We start from the raw sequence: 16,955 nt of genomic DNA, 5'->3' as shown, positions 1-16,955 counted from the left end.
CACGACGCGGCATCTATATCACCCGATTCAACAGTGTGCAAAATCTTCGTCAAACAAGGCTACTGGAAGGAGCATGTTCTCTAACAAACTTGCAGCCGATCGGATTCGATCACTTCCGCACGTCTGTTTGTTGTATCGTCGTTCGTTCCCTCTTTCCAATGCCGGCATCGGAGATTTAAACTAATATATAAACAAATCCCCTAATCGTGCCGTCCTCGGCCTCTGCTCGTCCTCGTCGCCTCTCTCCAACGAGCAAACCCTATGTTTCCACCCCGTGATCACGCGGCCAGCATTCTTACCCTTCTGCTTGGTTGCACCGATCCGAGGTCGGAAGCACAATAAAATCTTGAATTCCTTTTTTTTCGTTTTTTTTTTCGGAGTTCTTTCGGTGACCCCGAGAATAATTCCTCTGTTTCTTGCCTCAAGTTTGGCGATTGACAAAGATTGAATGTGGTTTCTGATGGGGATATGGCTTGTGTTGTGTTGGGAGCTGATTTGATGCGGAGGTTGAGCTGCCGATGCGATGAAAAGGATCGACCGCGGGTGGAATATTGATCCAAGAAACGATGGATGCGAAAATTATCGGGGTTTTCATTGCTTCTTTTAGTTTGTTGTGTGTTCTGGTGATGAAAGGATCGGTAGGGAGGCTGGGGATAAAGAGATTGCTGTTGGGATGGGGAGATTCTAAGTTGATGGGTCCTATGTTGCACGAAGACACGGTATGGCATTCTTGTTCTTTAAATTCTTGTGTGTGATCTCTCTCGCTTCTGTACATCATTCATCTTTTTGATAGTGACTACTGTTGTAATTCTTGTAGTGAACTTTTAGTGAATTGAAACTAATTGTTCGTAGTTTCGCTAGTGCTAATTTGTCCTGCAAGTTATGGTCGATATTGATAGTGCAAACCTAGTTGTGGTGATGTACAGCTGATGAGACACATGCATCTAAGTTCCATGCATGTGATATATATTTCTTGGCGCTGGGGAGGAAGGAGCTGGTTTGATGATCGATGACTGCGATCCTGTTCTGCTCTAATGCAACACATAAAAAGGCACAACTAAGACCAAAGTCCATGAGGTTTCTTCGTTAGTCATCAGTGCTTCCTTGTTTTTTGTTCAAGATTATCTGCTTTAGTAATGAATCCAGTGGAGCTCATTCGTCTTTCCTCCTTACCCAATTGCAAACTGATTATTGACCTTTATCATCTAAGTAATTAGGCCTTGGCATCACAGTTCGCGTGCTCCTCTGTGACCTATGTAACTAGGGTTCTTTTTATGGAAACAGTCTTCTTGCTTGATCCTATAACAAGTGAGTTTGACTTCATTGTAAGACAGGCAAAAAATTTTTAAAAAAAAATTGCACTGCTCCCATGGGTGATCCATTGACCTAGGAAGAGGTTGAAAATTCTTTGGCAATCCTAAAGATCATCCTCAAATGAACTTTTACCATCGAGGCTCCAATTTTCTTGTTCTCTTCTTTCAATAACAAAGGTGCAAAAAGATAGTGAGATGCTCATAGCTAGATTAATTTGTCTGATCGTCTTCTATAGTCTGCCAAGCCAAGTCTGTATTGATGAAAAAGATAACTTCTTTGTTATACTTGTAGTTATATTGTCTAGTAGGCCACCAGTGAACGATCAGCCACTGCCAAATTTCCAGCATTTTACCTTACAACCATTTTTTTCTCCTTCTTGATTTATATTCTGCTTCTTGTGTTCCTAGGTTTCCTTGACAGTATGCCTAGATTGACACCAATGAAGGCCGTATGGGCCAATTTCCGCTGCACAAGGTCCAACGGCAGAAACCACAACAAGCTGGACCTCTCAAGCTTCGCGACCGTTTTTCTTGTATGGAAATAGTCTCATGATGTTTATCCTTGGAAGGAGAGTATCATCCTTGAGCAGAAGTAGGCCAAACAGACTTCCCGTTTTAACTGACAACCAGTAGTAGCTAATTTTTTAATTGTTTCTTTGACTCCTCACAGAAGAATATGTACAAAACTAGTTAGCCTATAGATAGGCCATGAATGTTCTCAACAGTAAATTTTGGACATTATGCTCTATTTTTCCATCAATAATCATCTTTTTTTCCTTTTGCTCTTTGGAAGGCAACTCTCTTACTCGAATTAGAGAAGCAGGACTAGCTGGCGTACCCTAACAGCTAATTACAATCTTCATGACTTTTGTTATACATGGTATCTCTTCCTTACAGCTAAAGTAATCACTCTTTCTCCTATGAAGGCTTTAAGCATGATTAACCTCACTTTGGTGATGTATTTTATGAAATTGGTTAGTACATGGTCTAGAAATCCTTACATGGTTCATCTGATTTCTGACTAATATCATTGAGGCTCTTAATTCTATATTTGTTACCCTTGAATTTTGTATATTCTCATTGCCTAGATATAAAAGAGTTAAAGATGTGCAATGCTAAAGGCCTTTGTAAGTTGTTACATTGCAGCCTGCAGTTGATAATCATACAATAAGTTGATTTTCTGTTGTGCAGGGTTCCATGTGTGTTTCTGAAGTCATGATATCTCTACCCCCTGACATAAAACATGAAGTTATCAAATGTCTTGTTAGGAAAGGATTCCACTTTGATATTTCTGGTGAATATTATAGACTGGAAAATATGTATTTTGAGTGTTTGGAATTGATACATAGTTGCCATCCTGTTCTAAGAAGACATTTAGCAGATATGCCTCAAAATACTGCACCTGCCATGTCTCCAGCTTCAGGACCTTCTCCTGCTTCAGCTTTGTCACCTAATACAAGGGTTGAACAGCAAACACCCACTCCAACTCGATCACCATCTTATGATCTTGCACCTGCAAGCTCTCCACCTCCCAATCAGCAGATATCAGTTTTGCCCACTAACATTTCTCCATCAGAACCATCCAAAACAAATCCAGGTGTTGCTTCATTTTTACACGAGGAGGAGCAAAAAAACAAGATTAAATTAATTATTATTGCTGTGCTGATATCTTCAGCTGGGACAACTCTTCTTCTTGCATGTGTATTCTGTTGTTATCAGAAATGCTGTAGACAAAATAACTCCTCCATAAAGGAAAGGGATGAAGGGGCCCTCTTGCATGTAGGCTTACATGACTTGGCTGGTATGTGGTTGTTTTATTTTATTGTGAACATAATTAATTAGACAGATTGCTTCATTTGATGGTTTTCTTCTTTTCTTATTTTTTTCTTCTTTTCTTAATTTTAGGCTCACCAATAAAATCATTTGGACCAGTGGTTTCAAATCATAACGATAAACATGGAGATTTTTCAGGTAACAAAAATTGCCATTTTTCTCTTTGGATGTAAACTCAGATGGTGCATCACAATCTAACATACTATCAGGATATCACTGTACTCCAGCTGTTCCATCTTTTGGTCTCAAAGGTGCTTCTGAACCGAAGGCACATCTTCCTCATCCTCCTGGGGGGTCTACTCTTTCAACTATTAACCTTCCTGCACAATCTCCTGTTGTCCCACCTCCACCACCTGCTGCTGTCCCTCCTCCACCTGCTATCCCTCCACCATCTGCTCCACGACCACCATTACCAAACCGAAAGATTGGTGCTCGGCCTCCTCCACCACCACCAAAAGCTACTCATCCATCTCAAGGAAGTTCAAGAACTACACAACCATCAAATCTTGGACCCAATCATTTAGGAAGCCTCGATGGAGATGGCGATGACACTGCTCCTAAGACAAAGCTGAAGCCATTCTTTTGGGATAAAGTTCTTGCAAACCCGGATCAGTCCAATGTCTGGCATCAGATTAGATCAGGATCTTTTCAGTAAGTCATTACTTCTTACTGTTGTTGTCAGTATAAAACCACACTTTGATGATGATGTAATGACATCATTACAGGTTTGATGAAGATATGATAGAAACACTATTTAGCTACAGTTCTGCTGGTGGTAAGAACAATGGCAAAGGGAAGAAGGAATCCCCCCCTGGTGAAACATCTACTCAGTATATTCAGCTTCTTGATCCAAAGAAGTCACAGAATTTGGCAATATCATTAAAGGCTTTGGGTGTCAAAAAACAAGAAGTCCATGATGCACTCATGGAAGGTACGTTTTTATCTTGTACTTAGCAGAACGGAGATCATGTGATGCCATATTTTCTGTATCGGATGAGAATAGGAGTAAAGTAGATTATAGCAGCTGCCAGCCATGGGTCTGCTTTTGTTTTTTCCCTTCTTATGTTTGATTTTCATGTATTTATTACTCGGTAGTCAGTGGAGCTGCTTATCCATTATATTGATTATTAGAGGTTTTGTTTTCCTTCCTGCACAAACATAAAATTCCGGTTTTCCTGTTTTTTATTTGTGCTTTGTGTTAAACTTTCAAGCACCTTGGAGAGCTCTTTAACAACCATCACTGGCAATTTTCTTTGATTGCACAAAACTTCTCCATTATAAATCAATTTTAATGCACTGAGACTTTTTCGGTTTATCTTCTTCATAACAGCAAATGAGCTTCCTACCGCTCTTCTGCAAACATTGTTGAGAATGCAACCAACAACAGATGAAGAGTTGAAGCTTCGGCTGTATGATGGTGATTTGTCATTACTGGGACCAGCAGAACAATTCCTGAAGGACTTAGTTCATATTCCTCTTGCCTACAAAAGGATGGATGTTCTGCTATTCATGTCTACGCTACGTGAGGATGTCTCAAGCATAAAGGAATCATTTGAAACTCTGGAGGCAAGTCTTAAAATCTCAGACAACTTGAATGCTATTGATGCATGTTTGGAACCTATTTCATGAGCATAATCTAGATAGCAGGTTTAAGCTGAGGCTTGTCCTTCCTAAAGATTGCTTGGCCTCAAATTAGGCACCCAAACTATTAATGCTACTTCCTTGGTGTTTATGCATGTCATGTTTTAACTTAAGTCATGTAAGACATATATCAACACTTCCAAAATAAGTAATATATTTTTTGCTAAATATATTCAAAAAATAGTAAATACCATTGGTACTTTTATCAATTCAATTAATCTAATAACAGATGTTTAAATGCAATCATGAATCCAATAATATGACAAAAGTAAGTACATGACTAGCATGGATACTTCCTGATTAAATAATAGTTTTTTCTATTCAATTTTGGAAATACCATTAATATTTATTATGCACTTCAATCAACCTAATAAGAGATGCTTGAGTGCAATCATGAATCCAACTATCAGCATATACAAATAAGTATGACAAAAGTAAGTGCCATATTAACACGAAAAAGATCAGTTTACTGTTGCACATGGAACTAAAAAATTAGAATCTTTTTCATAATAATCATATTCTCTTATGTTATTCACTTATCAGGCTGTTAAGACTGCTTGGTTAAACCCCAGAATGTCCATGTTCATTATGCAAGAGAACTGTAGAGAATAAAAATTGTTTTATGGTCATGAGTAATGGGTATCAATGGTTGCATCCCCATGATGTTAACCATTGTTAACCAACTTGATCATTAACTGACTTATTCCCTAAATGTGTAGGATAAGGCTGTTTCAGTAAAAGAAATGATCAGCTTTTTACCAGGAGTCCAACAGTTCAAGATTCATGTGAAAAAGGCTGCGCAAAAGACAAATGAGGGCTCATTAATTATGATCTTGTCATTTGGAAACAAGTAAATTACACTACATCCTTAAATCATTCAGCTAACCTTCGATATAAATAAGTTAACAAGTACAATCCATTTGTACTCATTTCTAAATCAGCTTCAGATTTGAATCCACAGCTGGTCTAGATTTGAATAATTCGAACTTCAAACCTAATCTGATTCATTTTGCAACGAGTGCAGTTTCAGATTAAGTGACATGGGTTAAAGCCTTAAGTACATAAATAGCAATTTTCCTATTACTAGGCATTTATACCTGCGATAATATAATTTTTTAGAAAAAGGTAAAGAAAGAAACAATTCTCAATCACAATGCAAGATTACAGAACATCTTCCTTGTGAAATTCAAGAACAACGTCTTTCATATAGTAGTGAACACATGTGAGTGACTTGCAGATAGCCAAGTGCATACCAACTTTTAATCAAAATGTCATCATACCAAAAGCACTAATCAAAAGTTCCATTTTCTATTATTGACATGCAACCTTTATATGCATTTTCTTTGTATCTCATATCCATGACTTCAATTGAGTAGCAAGATAACAGTTATGTTTGTCAATTTGTATGCATGAAAAATGGTGCAGATACTAATTTGCATAGAGCCAAGATGTATGGAAAGTAATATTGGGAGGCTTCGCCTACTATGGCCAATCTTTCATGTGTTATGCAGTGCATCTACAAACCCAACATCCATGCAGTCGATAATCTTAGCTATGCATAAACATCTGCCCCTATCATCCAGCAGCAAAATTCCATTTGGCACTGAAGTGTCTCATTGCGTTCTCTTTAACGAGACAACAAATTGATGATTCAGAAATGCTGCTTTTATTATAAATATGTTAAGATGTTTAGCTAAAGATTATGCAATGATTACCTTATATATGATGAGCACAACAAAGCTATGATGAAATTCATTCTTCAATGCTACAATCAAATTACAAGTTAGCCTTGTGCATTTCATGCTTATTAATCAGTTCACGTACTTTAGTTGAATTGTTGTTACTTGATAATGCCATGTATGTTAGTGTCAATATCTCAGAGAGGAGTAGTAGAGTTCGCTTCTCTAATATTCATTGTGTATGTTTCCTTTGATACTCTCTGCTAGATGAATTAGCATCTTGTTATCTTTGTGCTTTAGTCAATTTCATAGATAATGAAGACTACAGTTACTAATAATCATTTTGTTTCTAATATCATAATTTTCTGGTAGAAATAAACCATAGGTATTCTTTTATAATAGGTAGCTTGCACAGAGCTCAGAAGCAATCGTTTGTTCTTGAAGCTATTAGAAGCTGTTCTTAAAACTGGCAACCGCATGAATGATGGAACCTACCGTGGAGGTGCTCAAGCTTTCAAGCTTGACACGCTCTTAAAGTTGTCAGATGTTAAGGGTGCCGATGGGAAGACCACTCTGTTGCATTTTGTTGTTCAAGAGATCATTCGCTCTGAAGGTGTACGTGCTGTACGTTTGGCAAGACAAAGTGGAAACATGTCCTGCCTCACAAATTACAGTCTTAACTCTGATGATTTTGGTGAACATTCTCCTAGAGAATCTGGAGAAGATTACCATGACATTGGCCTTAAGGTTGTTTCTTGTCTGAGCAGTGAGCTTCAGAATGTCAAGAAGGCAGCAGGATTGGATGCTGATGCCATAACAAGTGCAGTGGCAAGCTTTGGGCACAGACTAATGGAGAATAAGGAGTTCCTGAACACTGACATGAAAAGTCTGGAAGAGAATAGTGGGTTTCACCATTCACTGCAGTGCTTCGTGGAGAATGCTGAGGTTGCCATAAATTTCTTGTTGGAAGAAGAACGAAGAATAAGATCCTTGGTGCAGAACACCACAGATTATTTTCAGGGGAATACAGGGAAAGAAGAAGGCTTGCGGTTATTTGTCATTGTGCGAGATTTTCTTGGCATGTTAGATAAGGCATGCAAAGAAATAAGGGAGTCACCAAATAAAGTTTCAAAGACACCAAAAGTTAAGGGCAGTCCAAGGGCAGCTCCTATTCCTGATCCTCGGCAGCTATTATTTCCTGCAATCGTGGATCAACGGGTGGATAGTTCCAGTTCGGATGAAGAGGGACCCTAAATTTTGGTTAGACGAGGTAACAATTGATCTCATACTGATGGAAAAGCTTTGAATTGAATTACGTTGGTAATAATAAACAGTTACTTGTACTGTTGATAGGAAACTACTTCAAAATATTAGTGCCATTTTTCCAATATGTAACAATCTATTAGGAAAAGCCTTCTGCACATATAGACAATTATAAAACTTTTGTTTTGATACTGTAATGGTCATGAGAAAACCACACAGTACCAATAATCCAGTTACCTACACTGATTATTATAAAGTTACAAGGAACCTTAGTAACTTCCCAAGATTTTAATCTTAAGAAGATAATAGCTGTGTGTCAACAGGGCATACAATTAGAGATGGAATACTCATGTGATCTAACTAATACGACTTTGTAACCAATGTTTGCTTGAAGTATTGATTCTGTAAGTATTTTGGCATTTAGCGACAAAGTAATTCTTCAAAATCGATTACTAAGTCAAGACTATTCACAGATTTGGTATGATATCAAACTGCATTTTGTATTAAATATGAAAAGCTTCCCATTAAAACATCCTACATTTGTTTGATTGAGTAGCATGTATGGTTTGTTTCTCCACATTGAACAGGCAATTTACCATCATGTTGCAAAAACATGACTTCTATCTCAAGTTTGCTCAACCATCTGTCGAGAGAGTTGACAAACACAGTTTCCCTTGACCCCGTTGCTACATTTAGGGTACAGTTTTAAAATATAGTATTCATAACTCTTTTTTCTGTCTTTAGTTTATCATTATTGTTGACTATTAGTTTCCCTTAAACAGTTTGGTCAAACAAGAAGGTATAGTATCATTTGGCATTGATAAGTAAATGTCAGAAAAGTGCTAAATACCATATGATATGTCTGTAAAGTAAACGTATCACAAATCAACGACCAAGCCTGCAACCAACCTTTCATAGATAAACCCTAACTCAATGTTGCAATCTTGTTCGGCTGGTGGCTTCACAAATGTTCTGAACATGATCTAGATTGTTAATTCCTCTTGTTCATTACTCTGAGGTAAGTCCATATTATCTTCCGTGGGAGCTCAAATTGGATTGTGATCGATCTTCATCTCTGCCGTCCTCAACTATTGTGATCCCTTCAAGGTCCTCTCATTACTTCTCGCTTAATTTTTATGGAACCCCTTACCTTTTGCTTGTTCTCTGCTGTAGGTTAACCTCACACTTTTATCTCATCATTTTTCATGATATCACATTCATCTTAGTCTATTTTCCCAACATTTTCAACATAAATCTACCTTAAATTGCTGCATTTTGATTATGTAGGAATGCAGTAAAACCTCTCATTTTATTTGCCAAAACACTAAGCATAGGAGATCATTTCATCTTTCTCTCCTACAGAATGGAACACTGAATCACCTATGTTATCCATAATGCTGACTGGGGTCTCATCAAAGCTTTGTTATTCATAGTACAAAAATTTATGTGACAGATGTACCATGAGCTTAAAATGTTGCTGGTGCATTGAGCTTAATATATTGCTATTTTTACCTTTCAAGTTTTGCTTCTCCAGATCCCTCTTATATCCTATCAGAATTTTGAATTGTCTCTAGGATATTCCTGGCTTCAAGATTCCTCTAAGGAGTGTTTGTCATCTTGAGTTGCATCTTTATTCGGGTGGATCTGAAGTTTATCATGTACTCAGCAACTTGGGATTCCTAGGCATATGCTTCTGTAGTCATGCTATTTAGATTATACAAGACCAAGCAACTCATGAGATCATGGAGAAGAGCAGGAATCAAAGAAAGGTTTAAAGGACAACAAGCACTGGGCTAGATAAGTGGGGAGCAATCAAAGCACCATGACATGAAGGATATATATACAACTCAAAGCTGTGATGAAAAATTCTGGTCTAACCAGGAAAGGTATGGGAATATTTGTACTCTGTTTCTGTAAGATATGTTGGGCATATGAAGAAGACAAATAGGTAATTGTGGTCCTGGTTTTAGACTTCCCTGCAAGGATAACCCTATTAGTTGGTGGTCTGCAAGGAAAAGTGCTGTAGTAAGCTACTCTTTGTTTGGGACACCAACACTAGCCACACATCTTTACTGTGTATCATCAATACTTTCTAAATAATTGTGCCTGTTTTCATCTGTGATTCAATGATCATGCATAATAATTCCCCAGGTATTGTCTTTCTGAGAAAAGCAATGTTGTCATCTATTTATCTGAGAAAGGGGACAAGTAGATGCACATCATTTGGTTGTACAGATCATGCATAATAATCTTTGATTCCCCTTTATTTTCCCAGGTGCTATATTTCTAAGAAAAGGAATATTATAGTCTATTTTATTGAAGGTCATATATAATGCATGCTGTTACATATTGTCACAGTACTAATCCAATGAGATAATTAATTTATCATGCCTCTCATCATATCCAATACAAGTCAATTCTAATATATATATATAGCAAAAGTCAATTTTGTCAGAGCTGTAGTTCTGCCAAAATTAGGGTGTCACAACAGTGTCCAATTTCCCCAAACAATCAATCTTTACATCAAATAATCCTGTCCTTGAGAGACTACAGCTTAGCTAACACATCACAACCAGTTCTGACATTGACTTGCTTGGTTGCATTGCAAAGCCAAGAACACAGGAGATGCAGCAAACAGTGGCAGAACACACAGAGAATGACTTCAAATCCCACTTTGTCATTACTTGATTTCAGCAACTTTAAGTGAGACAAATCTAAAGGTAGGCCAAAAAAATCACACATTGGGATCTAAAAGAGTTCACAACCTATGCACGCTAATCTCCAAAGAGGGGGAGGGGGAAAGGTCTGAGCTATCAGTTGTCATCGTCTCCAGTTGCAGCCTTGGAGGAGCCAGAGCCGGCCTTCTTGGGGAGGAGGAGGTTGTGGATGTTGGGCATCACACCGCCGCTCGCAATGGTGACCTCCCCCAGTAGCTTGGACAGCTCCTCGTCGTTCCTCACCGCGAGCTGGATGTGCCTGGGGACGATCCTGGTCTTCTTGTTGTCCCTCGCCGCGTTCCCAGCGAGCTCCAAAACCTATCCACGTCAACACATAAAGGTTCATCGGATCCAAAACTTAGATCAGAGTCCGAAGAACCGTCCCAAGATCGATTCTTGATGCGAACAGGAGACCCCCAACCATCCCAAAATCCGAAATCTCATACAGATTGAAGAAGCAGAAACCTAAATTTAGTCTAAAGGGCCAGAAATCGCGGGTTTCGTTCACGAATCAAGAAAATCCCCAAAATCGAAGGAGAGGGCCATCGGGATGGAAGAAAAAGAGCGGAGGAAAGGAGGGGAAAAGGACCGTACCTCGGCGGCGAGGTACTCGAGGACGGCTGCGAGGTAGACGGGGGCGCCAGCGCCGACGCGCTCAGCGTACTTGCCGGCCTTGAGGAAGCGGGCGATCCTACCGACAGGGAACTGAAGCCCCGCCTTGCTGCTCCTCGACACGGACTTTTTCGCTGCGGCGGAGCCGATCGCCTTCCCTCTTCCCGCCATGGCGACGACACCGCTACTCCGGTTTGGGAATCGGACGGCGAGAAGAACTCCGGCTACGGCCTCGGCGTTCGATACCTCTCTCGCAGTTATAGAGTTAAGAGGCCGTCTTCGCTTCGTTTTTATAACGTCGAGAGAGAAGGGGATCTGACCAATGAGATGGGAGCACACGGATCGCCGTTCTCAGCCATCGGATGGACTGACTTTGACGGCTGGATCCTCCGACATTCGTACAGGTGATTTGGACATGTCATCCTAAATCTAATGATTCCAATCCCTCTCGGAAAAGGCAACATTACAATAACGCGTACGACACAACCTCTGTTCATTAAGACGTAACGGATTGTTGATACCGGTCACCGATATGACAAACCGTTATGATGATTTGTTTTTTGGGTTGCCTGTTTTAGTGTTGTCAACCTAAAAAATATGACGATTTTAAATCTTAATTTTCACTTCTTAATTTTAGGCACCAATTTAGCATTGAGGAACATGATATGATACGATTATGATGAATCAAAAATATAAAAAGAATAAAAATTATGGTTACGATCAATTTTGATTGTTGACGAAATTGATCCGAGTTGGTTCGTAATTTTATTATCATTGCATCTGAAAAAAAAAATTTAATTTATTAAGCAATAATTTTCTTTAAGAGGATAAAATGTATGTATCATATATATCATTTTCAGTTTATTCTTATAAAATATTGTATCAAAGGTGAATCTATCCGACGATCAAGTCTATTTCGATTTATTAGGAGAAAATAAGTTCGATAAGAAATTGAGTGTTCAAATAAATTTAATAAATTTAAAATAAAATTATGCTTGAAAAAAATGTTTTATGTAATAAATTAGTTTATGTAATGATCATCAAAATACTAAAGCTATATGAGGAAATATTTTCTTTTATAAGTCATGATGATATGGCATGTTCATTGGCACTTTATTTGCATGCCTAATCGATGCTATTGGTAAATCTTGAACTAATTGACCTTTGATTATTAAGTATTTATTATTTAAAAATAATATCATATCTAAGGTTTACATTGTTAACGCGTATCATTCTGTACAGAGTCGTATGTATTAGTTTAAGAGGATAATGGTATACAGATCGCTCTCTGATGTCTTAACCTCATATAGAGTGATACAATGTTTGTGGCAAGTAATAACAATAGAAATTCAATCGTTATTGATTTGTATCGAACGATAAAGTTGAAATCCGATCATTACTGATATGTGTCGGTTCATAACAATCAAATTTTAACTGTTATAAATCAAGGACTAAGATTATTTTATTTCGAATGATCAATTTGAACTACGACTGAGATTATCCTATTTTAAATGATCAATTTAAATCAAAACTAAAATTGCCCTAGAATTAGGTATATCCATCGATTGATTATTTGATATATTTGAATCTTAAGGTTTAAGTTGTATAAAAAATAATATAATAATTTTAAATATTTTTTAATAGATAATTTAATATTAACGGAAAGATAATTCGGTACATGCCACAAAGTTACTCCTCGAAATTTAAAAAAGATACGTGGTATTATTTTTTCCTAATTTATATTATTTTTATTAAAATTATACTAAATTTATATTTATTTCTAACTTAAAAAAAAAGTTTATTCTAATTTTTTATTTTTAAAATATTTTTGAAGAGTTTTTGACTCATTTTACACGTATCGTTGATAAGCGTCGGTATATATCATACCGAGCTTTGCTAAGTAGATCAATACAAACCAAAATTATAAACCTTGATCTAGTCATTTGCTCCTCTGTTTTGGGGGTAAAGGTTTCTCTATTCCATTGTTAAGTCGTGTTTCATTTGTTGTTGTTATAACGGGATGCATTAGCTACATGGATCCAAGTTATATCATTTTTTATGTGCGAGTGATACTAAGTTATTTCTCACTAGAATGCGTCACTAAACATGTTTTTCTTTGTCTTGATCAAACATATTGCAATGCTTTGGTCACTAAACATCCACTTATATGTGAAACGAATACATCACGTAAGAGAAGATGTCATCCATTTATGGAGCATAAGATGCTTTAATGCTTATGTTCTAAGCCAATGTCATTGCTCATATCTTAGACGGACAAATAAAGATGTCTAGGTTTTGTTGAATGCTTTAGATGTTTGTCTTGGGTGAACACAATCACGTATAAATATAAATAGATTCTTTAATTACATTGAGAGCCTTCATACTTATGTCATAGTCGAATACATCATGCACGAGAGAGACTTTCGACCCATTATTTTGTGCAACAATTCACTAATCAACAATTCGTTAGATAAATACAAGTTTTCCAAATGACCTTTTATTCGATGCTTAATGTCGATGTTTTTTTGAAAGTTGCCAATGAGGAAAGACTTCCCCTAACCTATTGAGGAGCTAAATGCCGGAGGCCAAGAATGTATATACATATATACATACATATGTATATGTATACACATATACACACACATATATATATATATACACGTATATACATATCTCAAGACTTGCATGTCCCCTCATCAGATGATTCAAGACTAGAACTTCTAACAAACAATAACCTCAGTCCTAAGGAGAGAAGAGACCAAACCAAACATGCACATGAATTGGTTGGCATACAAGCTAACATACGACCATCGATCCATGCGATACTTCTTCAATCCTACTTTTAGCACTGTCTACATTCCTAGCATCAAACCGGTTTTCGGGGACAGAGAAAGTACAATTACCAATAATCCCAGATGAACAACTTCCACGTCTGAAATAGTGAAATCAACTTGCATTCTTTGCGACAACTTCCGATTTTATAATAGATGTCAGCAGCTTAATCACAATATGACAATCAGTGCAGTTCCTATGGCTTTGGACAATTTTCAGAGAAGTAAAAGCAATCACCAGTTTCTCGGTAACATAACCGAGTTCCACTATCTCACCCATCATTGGATCTAGTTTCTCATAAATTTCAAGACTTTGCGGATGAGGTTTAATTGTGCAGCCACTTCTCGATCTCAATCCAAACGCAAGCTGGAAGAAGTCCGATGACCCTTCTTCAGTTCTTCTAGATTCTGAAACCTTGGAAACCTCATCCACCATCTCAGATCTATTGCATATTTGAAGAAGCACTCTGTAAGGACTTAATCTTTCATAAGTACTGTGTAAGTGAGCACTCTGTAAGCTCTTAATCTTTCAGAGGTACTGTGCAAGTGCTTAATTCTTCATGTCCCAAACCAAAAGCTGTTCTGCTGCAAATTTCCCCAGCTCCAAGATCCTGTGATCTCTATAAGCCATCGGTCGGCAAAACCATCCATATGTTCCTAGTGTGGCTAAAAGCAGCATTCTTTATCAAAGCATAATCTTCATCCAACAGTCCTCAACCAAACAACTTGATCATACATGGACGATGTGTTGCTCGTGACTATTCTTTGGATCTTGAATCATGACCTCAAAGTCTCCCTCCCCTTGTGTAATAAGCCAAAGTACACACATAAGATGGCAAGAATCATTACACTGTCCGGGACAATCCCTTCAACATCCTCTCAAAAGTCTTGACAGACTCAATTACCATCCCATGGTTGGCATAGCTGCCTATCAGAGAATTCCAAGATTAAAGATTCTTGTGAGGCATCTTAAAAATGATTCCTAGCATCTTCCATCGTGCCACACTTAACAGTATAAGTCAAACAGAGCAATGTTTGCCACCATATCAAACACAAAGCCATTGCGGATAGTACTTACATGACCTTGCTTCACATGTCCAATAAGCGGAATCTAGCACAATTCTTAAAATAAGTCCATCCGAATGTTAACACCACACATCTCGTAGTACATGTCCAGAGCTTTCTCGTTGTGACCGTGAAGAGCATACGCCAATATAACGGTGTTTTCATCCTCCAACCATCTTCTCATGTATCTCATCAAAGACCTACTTTGCTCCTTTGACGCATTTACATGTCAATAAGAAAACAAGAGACAGATATTCTCATAAATCCTAACTTAAGAACATATGAATTCAACTGCTTACCAGCGAAAATGTAGCCCAAACCAGTAGTTACGAACCATGGTTGCCAACATTCATGGACTGGCATTTGATACCTCCCCTCCAAATCAAAAGAACAGATCAAATCGCTATTCATTGCTTCCACAAGCCTGGCTATATTAGTAATCCACAACATGATGTCCCTTTCAGGCATATCGTCAAACAGGCACCTTGCATCAACTATCATGCTGCAGTTCAAGTGCTCTTGAGAGCCCAACTCCTCATATAATAATCTAACTCAACTCAATCATATTCACTGAAACACCATCTCCCCCCAAGTCAAACCAAAGCACACACTGGCAGGAGACTTAGAGGTGCTAGTGCTAGTGGCGATGAGGCCACCCATCGACTGTAAGAATTTGAACAATTCAATAACCACTTCCAAAGCAACCTTCTTGATACATTAAAAGTGGCCCATCCATCTCTTTGGCCGACGTACTCAGAATCAAAATAGAAAACAAAAAACCAAAGAAACCATGGTGATCGTCATGCAAACAGTCCAACCGGATTAAAACATCATTCATCCAGTCTGAACCACAACTATACTAAATTCTAGCTCAAGATATCTTATCCACTCGTCTGCATTCATTCACTGGATCATTTTCATCAACAGAACACAAATGGAGCTACATAATCAGAAAGTCGGAATCCTTTCATTGAACTTCATCATCTCCCGCCAAGCATTTGCCCTCTCGAGACCTCTCTGGGATCCATCTTCGGATGATTCGCTCGTCGACACTAAATTCCTCCGAGCTGCACACTGAACTCCTATCCCTACTGCAGCTGCTCACATAGAGAATTAGCAGCGTCTTTGCAACAGAGCCACTCAAACGTAGAGAGCAGCAAAGGTCAGGCCATGCACTCAAACGAGTACTGCTAGCCTTGCCATCATTCTCTGGTATAACAAGCACTGCGTACTCTGCGTGAACGAGTGCAGGGTGATGCCTGTAAGCCACGAAGTCTGCGCCATAATGAGTGCCCGAGCGCACCACCCAATTCTTCGATCTCAGATGTGAGTACGCCTTGTAGAGCTCGGGGAACGCTTTCCTTTGAGAGCAGAAGTGGTTCCACAGCTCTGCATCTGCCATGGCAGTTCCGTCCTCCCTCGAAATCCTGATGCACGTCAGACCATGATACAAGTAGAAGGACTCCTCCGGACCCAACTGGAAGCACTGCTTGTCCCGTCCGAAGGTGGTGATGTTTTTGCCGATCGAGGCTCGCTCGAGAAGGTCAGCGGCCTCCGGTTCGGCTTCGAGAAGAGCAATGCAACCAGAAAGCAACGCATTTGGCATCGATGGACTTAAAGAGGTTCGCAATCGAGAGACAATTTCCGACATGGGATTCGCAAGAGCTGTCTCCGCAAACCCCTTTCCCTTCCATCTTGGTCCGGTCAATTCCATGCCAGAGGAAGACCAAGGAACACGGAAACAGAAAGCAGAAGACTTGGAGAAAGTCGGGATCAAAGAGACAAGGGGTAGTCTTCAACCGATCCGCGGCTCCGATCTGAAGAACAAGGTGACGAGACGAGATGAAACCTACGAAGGTTTGAGAGAGAGAGAGAGAAGGGGGCGTTTGGAGGTCAATCAAAAGCGGTAGGGTTAAGAGATGAAACCAACGAAGGGTTTGAGAGAGAGAAGGGGCCGTTAGGGTGGTTTGCGTTTCCCCAAAGAACCCTAACGGCCCGAGC

The 16,955-nt window shown here is 38.8% G+C and overlaps 3 protein-coding genes across 7 annotated transcripts; 1 reads left to right on the top strand and 2 right to left on the bottom strand.

The window, feature by feature from the left end:
* Positions 1-215: 215 nt before the first annotated feature.
* Positions 216-9,856, top strand: LOC135582316 (formin-like protein 3). Of its 5 annotated transcripts, XM_065162404.1 has the most exons (9): positions 216-326; positions 427-719; positions 2,505-3,114; positions 3,219-3,284; positions 3,356-3,797; positions 3,872-4,077; positions 4,477-4,712; positions 6,869-7,736; positions 9,304-9,856. In XM_065162404.1, the coding sequence occupies exons 2-8, from the start codon at positions 567-569 to the stop codon at positions 7,718-7,720; spliced, it is 2,565 nt and encodes an 854-aa protein (XP_065018476.1). In that variant the 5' UTR covers positions 216-326; positions 427-566; the 3' UTR covers positions 7,721-7,736; positions 9,304-9,856. The 5 variants fall into 5 exon arrangements, with proteins under 5 accessions (XP_065018476.1, XP_065018479.1, XP_065018475.1 ...); XM_065162407.1 differs by having other exon boundaries at positions 288-719; positions 3,374-3,797; XM_065162403.1 differs by having other exon boundaries at positions 288-719.
* A 530-nt stretch (positions 9,857-10,386) lies between these two features.
* Positions 10,387-11,314, bottom strand: LOC135644657 (probable histone H2A.2). Its single transcript, XM_065162436.1, has 2 exons — positions 11,041-11,314; positions 10,387-10,764 (listed from the first exon to the last, which is right to left on the bottom strand). Exons 1-2 carry the CDS (start codon positions 11,227-11,229, stop codon positions 10,543-10,545), a joined length of 411 nt encoding a protein of 136 aa, XP_065018508.1. The 5' UTR covers positions 11,230-11,314; the 3' UTR covers positions 10,387-10,542.
* Positions 11,315-15,773: 4,459 nt separating this feature from the next.
* On the bottom strand, positions 15,774-16,813 carry LOC135644402 (probable tRNA-splicing endonuclease subunit Sen2). The gene has a single exon (XM_065161939.1). It carries the CDS (start codon positions 16,666-16,668, stop codon positions 15,922-15,924), a length of 747 nt encoding a protein of 248 aa, XP_065018011.1. The 5' UTR covers positions 16,669-16,813; the 3' UTR covers positions 15,774-15,921.
* Between the last annotated feature and the right edge of the window lie 142 nt (positions 16,814-16,955).

Source organism: Musa acuminata, chromosome BXJ3-8, assembly GCF_036884655.1.
Source record: "Musa acuminata AAA Group cultivar baxijiao chromosome BXJ3-8, Cavendish_Baxijiao_AAA, whole genome shotgun sequence".
In the NCBI taxonomy this organism is placed as follows: Eukaryota; Viridiplantae; Streptophyta; class Magnoliopsida; order Zingiberales; family Musaceae; genus Musa; species Musa acuminata.
Note: the sequence above shows the minus strand (reverse complement) of the source record. Positions and strands in the feature narration are given on the sequence as shown.